Source organism: Rattus norvegicus, chromosome 7 (genome assembly GCF_036323735.1).
Source record: "Rattus norvegicus strain BN/NHsdMcwi chromosome 7, GRCr8, whole genome shotgun sequence".
Classification (NCBI taxonomy): Eukaryota; Metazoa; Chordata; class Mammalia; order Rodentia; family Muridae; genus Rattus; species Rattus norvegicus.
The window spans coordinates 85,250,042-85,262,891 of record NC_086025.1 but is presented as its reverse complement, the minus strand read 5'-3'; the positions used below and the strand labels follow the sequence as shown (position 1 = coordinate 85,262,891).

General features: G+C 43.4%; 1 protein-coding gene across 1 annotated transcript; it reads right to left on the bottom strand.

Moving 5' to 3' along the window:
* Positions 1-3,728: 3,728 nt before the first annotated feature.
* On the bottom strand, positions 3,729-8,570 carry Aard (alanine and arginine rich domain containing protein). Its single transcript, NM_145093.2, has 2 exons — positions 8,224-8,570; positions 3,729-4,627 (listed from the first exon to the last, which is right to left on the bottom strand). Exons 1-2 carry the CDS (start codon positions 8,563-8,565, stop codon positions 4,472-4,474), a joined length of 498 nt encoding a protein of 165 aa, NP_659561.1. The 5' UTR covers positions 8,566-8,570; the 3' UTR covers positions 3,729-4,471.
* Positions 8,571-12,850: the final 4,280 nt, after the last annotated feature.

Sequence of the window (12,850 nt, the reverse complement as noted above, 5' to 3'; positions counted from 1 at the left end):
AAAGAGTTTAGTCTGTTTCTGCACCTGTGGCCCCTAAAAATTAGTCCATTGTTTATCTCTGAAAATAGATGAAAAAACATTGTGACAAGACTTCACAATAAAATAATGAATATTTTCCCTTTTATTGTCTGACAATGTACCAACTCAAAAGACTTTCAACACTCTCTCAGGTTTTCTTTCTTTTTACGTCAATATGCCTGACCAATGGAACGAAATTACATACTGGAGTACTAACCAGTGTCAGTAATCTACACTCTGTAACGTGTCACACTTGTAGAACAACCATGTTCTAAAAACAAGAGCAAATGATTTGCAGAGGTTAGCCTTAACGTACTTGAGGATGGCTGTTCCTGCACTTAAGTTGAAGCATTAAAAAGAAATTAAAAGAGAACACAAGTAATATCACCAATTCTTTCCTCAAATTTGTATAAAATTGGGCTTAGAAGATAGTTCAGTGGCTAAACACACACTTGAGCACTCACACAAAGAGCTGGATATGGTAGCATATGAGTCTACCTTAGTATGACTCTTTGGGAAGATGGGAGCCTGAGACAGGAGAATGAACCCGTGTCAAACAAGGTGAAAAGGGAAAAACCAATACCCAAAGCTTATCCCCTGTACCCAAACACAGGAACAACAATAGCCACACATCTCGGGTCTCAACACACAAAGCCAAGAGCTCACTTTGAAGGGTTTCATGGAATCCAGTGGCCAGACATCAGGGCACTGCCTTCTACTCAATCGATTCTAGTCTCATAGGAAAAAGAGATTAATTACCAAGGGGCTGGAATATTTTACTTATTGGCAAAACAGTTAAAAATAAACTAATCTTGATCCAGAAAGTTTTTCAATCCTTATATACAAGTTGTTTTTCTTTCTTCTTTTTAAAGTGTTATTGTGCTTGAACCCAGGGTCTCACACAGGCTAAACTACGATGTGAACCCTGGCATTTATTTTTTTTTAAAAGAAGACAATGTCCCAATCTGTAGGTTGCCAATTTGTCTCATTACCTATGTCTTTTGTCTTAAAGAAGCTTTTCAGTTTCCTGAGGTCCCATTTATCGATGCTTGATCTTAGAGCCTGAGCCATTGGAGTTCTGTTTCGGAAACTCCCATCCCACCCTGTGCCAGTGAGTTCGAGGCTCTTTCCCACTCTTCTAATAGATGTACTTTATGTTGAGGTCCTTGATCCACTTGGACTTGAGCTTTGTACAAGATGACAAATATGGGTCTATTTTCATTTTTCTACATGCAGATAGCCAGTTAGACCAGCACCATTTATTGAAGATGCTTTCTTTTTTCCATTGTATATCTTTGGCTTCATTGTGAAAGATCAAGTGTGTGTGTGTGGCTTTATTTCTGGGTCTTCAATTCTATTCCATTGATCAACCTGTCTGTCTCTGTACTAATATCATGAAGTTTTTATCACTATTACTCTGTACTACAGCTTGAGGTCAGGGATGGTGATTCCCCCAGAAGTTCTTTTATTGTTAAGAATTGTTTTAGCTATCCTGTGTTTTTTATTTTTCCAGATGTATTTGAGAATTGCATTTTCCATGTATTTGAAGAATTGTGTTGGGATTTTGGTGGGGATTGTGTTGAATCTGTAGATTGCTTTTGGTAGGATGGCCATTTTTATACTGTTAATCATACCAATTCATGAGCATGGGAGATCTCTACATTTTCTGAAGTCTTTTTCAATTTCTTTCTTCAGAAACTTGAAGTTCGTGTCATATAGATCTTTCACTTGTTTGGTTAGAGTTACCCCAAGAGATTTTATATCATTTGTGACTATTGTTAAGGGTGTTGTTTCCTTATTTTCTTTCTCAGCCCGTTTATCATTTATATAAAGGAAGGCTACTGATTTGTTTGAGTTAATTTTGTATCCAATCACCTTAAAGGGCTAATATCCAAAATATATAAAGAACTCAAGAAGCTAACCTCCAAAAAACCAAACAACCCAATCAAAATAATGGTGTATAGAGCTAAACGGAGACTTTACCATGGAAGAATCTCAAATGGCTGAGAATCACTTAAAGAAATGTTCAAAGTTTGTAGTCATCAGGGAAATGCAAATCAAAACAAGCCCAAGATTCTACCTTACATCAATTAGAATGGCTAAGATGAAAAACTCATGTGACAGCACAGTTGACAAGGATGTGGAGAAAGAGGAACATTCCTCATTGCTGGTGGGATTGCAAACTGGTGCAACCATTCTAAAAATTAATCTGAAGGTTCCTCAGAAAATTGGAAATAGATCTACCTGAAGACCCAGCTATACCACTCTTGGGCATATACCCAAAAGATACCCCACCACACCACAGGGTCATATGTTCCACTATGTTCATAGTGACCTTATCTGTGATAGTCAGAAGCTGGAAACAACCCAGATACCCCACAATGGAAGAATGGATACAGAAAATGTGGTTCATTTACACAATGGAATACTATTCAGCCATTAAGAATGAGGTCATCATGAATTTTTCAGGAACTAGAAAATATTATCCTGAGTGAGGTAACTCAGATCCAAAAGGACATGCATGGTATGTACTCACTAATAAGTGGAAACTAGTCAAAAAAGTACACAATACTCAGAATATAATCCGTAGAACTCAAGAAGGTTAACAAGCAGAAGGGCCAAAGTGAAGATGCTTTCATCCCACTTGGGAGGGAGAAGAAAACGATCACAGAAGGCAGAGGGAGGAAGAGATGTGGATGAGAGAGGAGAGGAAAAGGAGAAAAGATGAACAGGTATTAGGGGTGGGGGCAGGAGAGAAGCTCTGAGGGCCAGCAGAATGGGTGGAAATACACAACTTCAAGAGGTAGGAGGACCCTCTAGAATGTACCAGAGACCTTGGAGGTGAGAGACTCTCAGGACTCAAAAGGAGTGACCTTAGATGAAATGCCCAACAGTGGGGAGATGGAACTTGTAGAGTTCACCACTAGTAAAAAGACAGGGCATCAAGTGGAGGAATAGGGCTGCCATCCCACAGTCAAAAGCTCTAACCCAGAATTGTTCCTATCTAAAAGAACTGTGGGGGAAAAAATGGAGAAGAGACTGAAGGAAAGGAAGTCCAGAGACTGGTCCAACTCGGGATCTATCTCAAGGGGAGGCTCCAAGGACTGACACTATTGCTGATGCTATGGTATGCTTATAGACAGGAGCCAGCATGGTTGTCCTAGGAGAGGCCCAACAAGCAGCTGACTGAGACAGATGCAGATACTTAAAACCAGTCAATAGAGAGAAGCTGGTGACCTCTATGGTTGAATTAGGGAAAAGCTAAAAGAAGCTGAGGAGGACGACCTCATAGGAAGACCAGCTGTCTCACCTAACTGGAACTCCTAAGATCTCTCAGACAGTGAGCCACAAACCAGTCAACATACACTACCTGATATGAGTCCCTGACACATATACAGCAGAGGACAGCCTGATCTGGCCTCAGTGAGAAAAGACTCGCCTAACCCTTGAGAGACTTGAGGGAGTGGGGAGGCCTGGAGGATGAAAGGGGGTGTCCATCCTCTTGGAGATGGGGAGGAGAAATGGGATGAGGAACTGTGGTAGGATGCACCAGGAGGGAGGTAATGACTGGACAGCAAATAATAATTAATAATAATAAAGTTTGTTGTTTTAAAAAAGACTATCTCTGTTCTTTTGTCTCAAGAACTAATTTTAATTAAAATTATACATATTGTCATAATTTCATAGATAATAACCACTAGAAACACCACTTAGGTCTGCAACTATTTTTATTAATTTTATTTTTGCATGGTAAAGCACTTTTGGGGCACAATTAGATCTTTTAATTCAATAAGAACCATTTAAACTCCCAAGTTGATTGAACAAAAGAACTATATTAGTTAGGAATTTAGGGGTGTACATCTTGAAAGCCAAACTTGAATCAACTGAGGCAAAGACGTTAGGAGAATAGTTAGTATTTTACATTTCAACAGCAAGCCCTGGCATACATGTGAGACACCCTTCATGCTGGTCACATCAAGGATATGGCTGGAATCCAGACATAAGTAATTCTCCATTTCACAGGTCAGAAGAGTACTGGATAGGCTACTAAATGGACCAAAAATAAAGTAAAAATAAGCACAGATTCTGCAAGTTCACACAATCCTACAGGAAGGTAACATGCAGCGTCGTAAGCTAGCATTAAGGCAGTCTTTAGTGCTTTGGTTTTCTTCCTCCTCTACCTTCCTGATTCCTCTTCCCTTCTGCCTACTAAGACAATAACCAGTCAAACCAATGAATGAATATTTTTAAAACTTCAAAATAAAAATGTATCACTCCCTTTCTTAACTAATTTTTTTCACACATCCTCCTTACACTTACATTTTCACTGGACAAACTGTCCCTCAGAGCGCACATACAGCATCGCTAGTGTTAATGCTAGAACGGTTTCAGAGTGGCCTATGTTATGGTGAGGGCTTGGGATTGCTTCGGAGTTGCGGGCTCAGACTCTCCACTATGCGTTTCCGCACTCGGGATTCATCTCCTCGTCTTGCGGGCTCTGGGGTTTGGAAGCACGCTCCTGGTCCTGTCTCTTCTTCAGCTGCTGCATTTTCATGTTTAAATCCAGTAAAGTTCGGGCCAGCTGGTGGTTCTGGAAACGCAGTTCCAGCTAAAAGAAAATAATAATAATAATGATAAGGGATTTTATTAGTTTGCGCTAGAGATCAAATGAAACTGCTCTCCGACCCCACTTGAGCGATAAGGAGTGGGTCGGAAAGGGAAATAAGACAGAAAGAAGATGGGTTTCTCACCTTTCTCTCCCATTCTGACTTTTACCCTGGCTATTAAAGTAGCTTTTTCTACAAGGTAAAAACCCAGATAAATGAATAGCTTTGGCAATGGCCTTGAAATGAAAACAGAAAGTGCTGATGCACAAAGCTGTCCGCGTGAGAAATACCTATGCACCAACGGCTGTTTCCAAGCAATGGCGTAGGACCGCAGTGAAATCCTTTATCTTTATGAGCTTTCTGAGGCACGGGATAACTGCCTGGGGCCACCTGAGTGCTCAGGATCTGGGCCCATTTACTTGATTACTTGTCATTTCAAGTTTTCAGGATTTTAAATGGCCTCCCTGCTGAGTAAAAACATATAATGACACCTCAGAGGCACATGTACAGCTATATGTCCTTATATAATCTAACACTTTTCACTCTAGAACAAAGCCTGTTATATAGCAAGGCTGATTCATAGCCTCCTCCAATGGGAGTTTACGAGGCCCTTGTGTGTTCAAATAAAATTTTAAAAATTACATCTCCAAGGACAGGTTGCTTAGAAGGCAGTCCAGCAACAAAGTTTGTTTCCAGCTGTATTATAACCTGAAGCTAAAGATCAATGACCGGCATATTTCTTCAATGGAATCATGCTTCACGTGGTTTGTAAAATAACATTTTCTGTGTGCCATCCCAATCACCTCGGCAACAGTAGCCCTTGGGATACGCCGGGGTACTGTCACAGTTAACTGCTAGTCCTGCAGTGGTGATTCTCTCTCAATTTGCAAAATAAAATATTGGGCAGAGGTATCTTTTTATTTTCCTCTGACATTTTTTTATGTTTTTATTCTTTTGCAGTTGGAGCCACTTTTGTGGAAGCAAAAATTAGAAATGATAAAGGAGACGGGGATCCAAGGCACCCACTAGACAGAAACAAACCACACTGCTGTCACCATAAAAATCCCCTACCATTTACCACAAGACTGCCCTCTGATGCATGCCTCGGGCTCTAGAATCCTGCCCTGCTGGGCTAGCTTCATTTCCTAACACTGTCACCTTACTCACTCCTATCACAGGTAGCCAGAGACACCTTGTCAGTCTCCAAGGAAATGCTGCGCTGAGATGCGCCTCTGTCTGACCCCTCAGATCTAAGATGCTCTTTCCCAATTCTCTTTCCATGGAAAGCATTAAGTGTCTTGAGTTGCTGGAAAGCCTTCTGTAATCACTGCCAGGCACCGTTGCCCCTTAATCACACAGCCATGGCCTTCCGTTTACATGCCTCTGATAACACAGAGACTGCATTACACCCGGGCTGCAGTGGGCAAATCTGCTATGTTTTCATGATTGCATTCTCAGTATGCAGTGCCTGGCCTCCGAGTCCACGGGAGGTTCTCGGTGTCCTTGTTAAAAGACTGAGGGAATGAAGGGATGAGTCAAGGGGGTGATGGATCTCTGTCCTCTTCCTTCTCTGCCAAGCACCAAGGGGTAAAATTACTGATAATGATTCACCCATCTAAGTACAGGATGTGCGATTCACACTTATTTGGGAAATTCAAACACTCGAGGCTTTTACATTTCTTTCATCATAGATCCCTTTGAGAGTCTGATGAAAGCTGCAAAACTTCTCTGAGGGGTGAGAAAACAGACTTTATATACCTAGAAAACTTTAGGTCTAACTCCAGAAATCCAAAGAGCTTAGAAATCAATGCCATCCTTTAGGAAGAGTAAGACAATCGGAGCATAGTATACATAACAACATTCATTCACCGTTGTCCCTGGATAAACTCCATCCTGACTCACGGTGATGCTTCTGCATATCATACATGGGAGCGCGTTCCCAAAGAGATTAAGCTAATGACCCAGATCAAAACCTACTTCTAATGATGATCCTGAGGTTAAGTATCCACTCCTTGGCTTCCTTCTTCTGATCAGACACACGGGTTAGGGAGTTTCTGAGGATGCTGACCAGGGCCTACACACTAGAAAGACAGCATCTACTTATATGTAAAATTCTCACCTTCCTTTCCAGAGCAAAAGTCTTTTTAATTTTTTCCTCATGTCTTTCCTTGTGCATATCTGTGTTTGTGTGTGTGAAGGCAAGCATGCGTGTGCCACAGGTGTGCCTGTGTGGATGGAAAAGGAATGGGTTTTCTCCTGCCACCGAGTGGGAACTGGAGATTGAACTCAGGTCTCCGGGCCTGTTCACAGTTCCTCTAAAGTGCCATCTTGCTGGCTCAATTCTCAGTTCTCAAAATTCATATTTGTCCTTCTAGGCACAATCAGCTTCCAAGATCAATAATATAATCTAATAACAACAGTCAATAAGGAGTGTATGTCATGCAATATTGTCTCGTATATCATAATAATCTTATGGTTTTATCTCTACGTTACAGATGAACAAACCAACTCAAGTCTACTAACTCAAAGCTGGAGGGTCAGCAGGGACTCACAGAGCCCATGACTCCCTACCTTCTCTCACCCATAAAACCTTACTGGTCTAAGCCTCCTATTGATGAAGCGACTTGTTGGAAAGTTAAGTGTATAGGTGCCTCCGAGCTTGACCTCCATATGAGTCAGCAAGAGGTCGGAGGGATGACGGAGACCAGCTCAGTAGCATAGAAGTTTAGTTCAACCAAGCCTAGGCATTCCAGTGTGGCATCCAGAACCACAGCACTGACCTCCTGGTGTGCAGTGGGGTGGTCTTACCAGGCAATGTGATGGCTTAACATCCAGCTACTCAGGCTCACCATTTTGAACACACACACCATTAGATCAAACATTATGGATTCCTTATCAAATTCAGGTCATTTAATATGGTTAGATTGGATTTGCTATCATGTTGCCCTTCTCAAAGCCAGAAATGAACTCAATCACCAGCTGAGGTTTCTAAACTATTCTGAAGAAGTGGTTAGTTGCCACATTCAATCCAGAGAATTTTCCAAGTCACCATTGCGCCGCATTCATATGCGTCGCGATTTTAAAGTCTGGGTTCTTTATACTTTTGTCCTTTTTAAATTGTCAATTTTACTTTTTTTTTCATTAAAAAAAGTGATCTACGCACACTCCTCCCTATTGAACAGCCAGTTGCTTTCTGAATTCTTAGCAAAGAATAAAATAAAAATAATTGGCATGGCTTAGTTTCTCATACAATCATTCTATCCATCTTGGTTGTCCGTTCCATTGAAATTTCTGTCTCTGCATGCTCAACATAGATATACTAAGAGTTTGCTATGAGGAAGCTTCTAGAAGATAGAAAACTACAGAAACAGACTGGGGAGGGGCTTCTGGAGTCTGGGCCAGTCAATGGACTGTAGGCCAAGCCCTGATAGCTGGAGCTGCGACCCAAGGAGGCCTCAACACCGAGTCCAGAGGAGATCGGGCGCCCAGGAGTCATCTCCCTCCCCGGCATCAACCCCACCCTGGTGGTCCTCTATGGGCTACAGCTTCGAAGCCACGGAGTCCTGAGCGCGAGTCCCGCCGCTCAGCCCGCGCTCACCAGCTCCGCGCGCAGCCGGGCCAGGGCGCACTCCATGCGCGCCCGGCTCCGCTCCTCCCGTGCTGCCGCCGCGGCCGCCGCCACTGCCGCCACAGCCTCCCGCGCGCGCCTGGCGCGCCCGCGTGCCGCCGCCCGCTGGAAGGCGCGCTCCAGCTGTCTCCGGAGGTGCTCCAGCACCGGGCTGGACGCCCGGACATGCTCTGGTGCCTCGATGCGCCAAGTGCCGCAAGGCATGCGGTGCACCGGGTGGAAAGCTGGGGACCACAGCGTAGCCCTTCCAGAGACTCCGTAGAGTCCCCGGGACATTCTCTGTCTGCAGTGGCTGTAGTCACCCAAACCCATCGTGGTCCTTTTCTGCAGAGCTCCGACTGGAGATTTGATTGCAAGTTGGGGCTTTTCAAGGCCGATCGGGTCGGGGGCGGGGGCAGTTAACGGAACAGGCAGGACCCTGGAAGTGGACGCTGTTACTGCTGGGCCACTCAGAGCGCTGCTCTGCTCCTTGTCCATCTCCTCTGTCTTCTCCTCCTCATAGCAACAAGGCAGGGAGGCCTTGTGATTAGAAGTTCTGACTGGATTTTTTCCCCCCAGCCTTTAGAACTGGGGCTTTGAGAATGCATGGAGATTGGAACAGTCAATCCATGCAAATAAAAACCGGAGGAACTAGCTGAGGATTCACAACGCAAAAAAAAAAAAAAAAAAAAAAAAAAAAAAAAAAAAAAAAAAAAAAAAAAAAAAGTACTGTTCCACACAAAGCTTCCCAGTTGCCTGTTTCTTAGTGCTGTGCACTTTTGAAATAGTTTCTGACTTTTTATGCTTTCAACACCGTGCCATGTGTGGTAGAATCTAGACACCCTTCGATCCGATACACAAGTATTATACACAGTCCACAGTGAGAAGTTCGGTCCGGTTTGCAAGCCACAATAGTCTTTCTAATTATCTTTCTGTTATCCCAGTAGCCCAGAGTTCTGAAACTCAGTGCTCCTCTTTAACTCTGATGACTTCTTAGCGAGTCCACATATGAAAGGGTTAAAATGAAAAATCAACAGGCCCCCTTATTCCAAAGTGTTTGATTGTATAATTCCCAGTCCGATGTAATCATGAGCTAATAATGATTATCCGTGTCATATAAAGTATATTTAATGCCTCTTTTGGAGCTGATTGAATGTTCCTTTACAAGAACGAACAGTCAAAACTTCTGTGGTCACTGGAAGAAGAAACAACAGTGACAGAAACAAACACATAGTACTCAACCCCAAGGAGCTGATGGTGCATCTCTGAGAGATTGGTCCATCGCCTTGTTAAATTCAGCTCAATTGAAATGGCCTTAGTCTTCACTGGATAAGGAACACAGGCTACCCAGCCTCTGCAGATAATTGCCAAGGTCAGTGCCTGATAGTTCGAAACTTAAATATGGTCATCTCTTATCGTTGTGTAAAGAGACTCTTAAAAAAGCATTTAAGGTGTAGTCTATTAGTAGAAAGTGAGAAATTTAGGGTCTGGGAACTGGCCGACTGAGAAAAATGCTTGCCAAACAAGAATAAAGACTTAAGTTTGTGTTACCAGAACACGTGGGAAAAGTCAAATGGTAAAGGAGCAGTGCCTGTAATCTCCGCACTGAGAAGGCAAAGAAAGAAAGACTGGTGGAGCTTGGTGGCCAGCCAGTCTCAGTGAGCTCCAGGCTCGGTGAGGCCATTTCTCAAAAACTGAGAGTAGAACTGAGAGACATGGACACAGAGCTTGGCTTTCACGAGTGTATGCGCACACAGAACAGGGGGTGGGGGGTAGGGGGCAGGAATGAGAGAGGGAGCGAGTAAGGGAAAGAAAAGAAGAAAGAAGGAAAGATTGAGAAAGGAAAAGAATAAGAGCACAATAACATGGATGGGCAACGGTTCCTCAGTTAAAGCCCTTACCAAAGAAGCAGTAAGATCGGAGTTTGGATCAGAAGAACCCACACAAATGTCAGATGAGTGTGGCCTGCAACCTGAATCCACCCTGGAAAGGCCGAAATGGTGGGATCCCCAGAGAAAGTGGGCTAGTGAAACTAAGTATATAGGAAAACTTTGAGCCTAGTTAAAAATGGCTCTGCCTTAAAGTATACCGTAGAAGAGCAGGATTCCTACCATCAAACTCAGCCTCCACATACAGGAATACCCACACCCACTTGCAAATACCACACATACACACACAGACACAGACACAGACACACACACAGACACACACACACACACACACACACACAGTGGGGGAGATATTTATTATTATTCCTCAGTTCCTAAATGAATGAGTTTGGAGATGATCTGGACGGCAGTCCAGCCCTGCTATCCCATGCAAATGGACTGTCAATATGTGAGGTAGGAAAATAAAGAGACCGACACAGAGAAACGAGCCGATCAGACCAGCCTGGCACTGAAACAAGCATGGAATATTAATGAAGTGTCCCGAATGATTCCAAAATGATAAGGTAGGTCTTCCTGAAAAGAACAGAGTATCATCCCATAAAGAAAGGAGCAACTCCTGTCTCTGTAGTGTGCTTCTTCAATGCACTCATACAAAGAGGGTCACACGGTTCATTGCTAGGTCTTGCCACATCATCAGTCTCAAGTGTGACAAGCTGACAGCTGACTTTCTCAAAGTGGGTTGTGCCTGGGGTAATACAGTCAGCAGGTAAGGAAATGGCAGGAGTGGGGTTTCCTTTCACATCTACCAAAGGTCATGTGATTTCCCTTTTGTTACACCAAGCTACATATACTTGCTACAACAGTGCTGGTTCTGTAGGGCGCTGTCACAGAAAGAGGAGATCTTCCATTGCCATCATGTTTCTGCCCTTACATTATAAGACCACTTCTCTGTGTCCTTTCGGACACCAGGGAGGGTTTGCATCACACATCGGGCTTCCATTTTATGCAGTTCAGCAGCAAACCAAAGCAGAGAATTATTTACACTGAACCCTAACACCATCTCAGAAACCCTGCAAGGAAATCGGTCAGTTATCAATATCATCAACAATCTACTAGCAAATGATGACTAAAATAATGAGTGGAGCTCACACCTACATGGTTCAAATAGCACAGCTACAGCAGGCCATGTCCACCTGGTCACCGTTCCGTGGGAAATCTTCATCCCTATTCCTTCATGCGTTCCCTATCTGTGCCTTGGGAGGCTCCAGTCTAAGGTCACGCTTTCAGTCATCCTCTGTCACAATTACTTTTTCAAGAAATAGGCTCTGTGTGTTCCCTCTGCAAGTAGAGTGCCCTTGAGCCCTCCTTGCAAAAAGAAACAAGTATTTCTCCAGGCTTCTGACATGCGAGAATTTTCCCTATAAGCCTTAAAATAAATATTTGTCATATTTTCATGAACAGTCTAATAGTTTGGCCCATTCAAAACTCTGTGGTGAGCATGGACTATTCATTTTCTGGTTAACTAGTGGCTAGCAAACATTCTTTGCTTGTGGAATGTCCAAAAGCCATTCACTGTCTTCTTTACTTAGTTTCCCAGGACTCTGGGAGCAAAGGCTTCTCAGCCCTATCTCTTGCTGGCCATGTGACTTTGTATAAACTCTGGCTTTATTTGTTTACAAGTAAGATAAGGGACAAGAGATGAAGGGTCTCCTTTCTCAGCTATACAGTAAAGTAACAGAAGCCTCCAGCAAGGCACTGGACAGTGCTCAGAACAACTCATGGAAAACCACAAGACCTCTACTTCTACAGGTTTTGTTTCCAAATAAAGACAAGGCAAGAGATATAATCATGCAAAAATGCAGATGGAGATAGGCAAACTAGTTACCCCAATGAGTGGTCTCAGATTCTCTGGAAACTGTGAACCAGAGGTATCTTACATTTACATGCTAAAAGGCTTATAGAAAAAAAAGAAGATTTGCCAAAGGAAAACATATTGCCAACACCACATACAGAACAGAAATGTCGGGCTCTTCCATTTCTTTTCTTTTTTTTTTATAGTTCTTTTTTTTCTCCATCTTTATTAAATTGGGTATTTCTTATTTACATTTCAGTTGTTATTACCTTTCCCGGTTTCCAGGCCAACATCCCCCTAACCCCTCCTCCTCCCCTTCTCTATGGGTGTTCCCCTCCCCATCCTCCCCCCATTACCACTCTCCCCGCAACAATCACGTTCACTGGGGGTTCAGTCTTGGCAGGACCCAGGGCTTCCCCTTCCACTGGTGCTCTTACTAGGCTATTCATTGCTACCTATGAGGTTGGAGCCCAGGGTCATTTCATGTATAGTCTTTGGGTAGTGGCTTAGTCCCTGGAAGCTCTGGTTGGTTGGCACTGTTGTTCATATGGGGTCTCAAGCCCCTTCAAGCTCTTTCAGTCCTTTCTCTGATTCCTTCAACGGGGGTCTCGTTCTCAGTTCAGTGTTTTGCTGCTGGCATTCACCTATGTATTCGCTGTATTCTGGCTGTGTCTCTCAGAAGAGATCTACATCCGGTTACTGTCGGCCTGCACTCCTTTGCTTCATCTATTTTATCTAGTTTGGTGGCTGTATATGTATGGGCCACATGTGGGGTAGGCTCTGAGTGGGTGTTCCTTCTGCCTCTGTTCTAAACTTTGCTTCCCTATTCCCTGCCAAGGGTATTCTTGTTCCCCTTGTAAAGAAGGAGTGAAGCATC

Bases quoted from the DNA above. Each gene is read 5' to 3' on its own strand.
- Aard (NM_145093.2), bottom strand. From the start codon at position 8,565: ATGGGTTTGGGTGACTACAGCCACTGCAGACAGAGAATGTCCCGGGGA. The intron at 4,628-8,223 runs GTGAGCGCGGGC...ATTTTCTTTTAG, and splicing joins CCCGGCTGCGCGCGGAGCTG to CTGGAACTGCGTTTCCAGAA.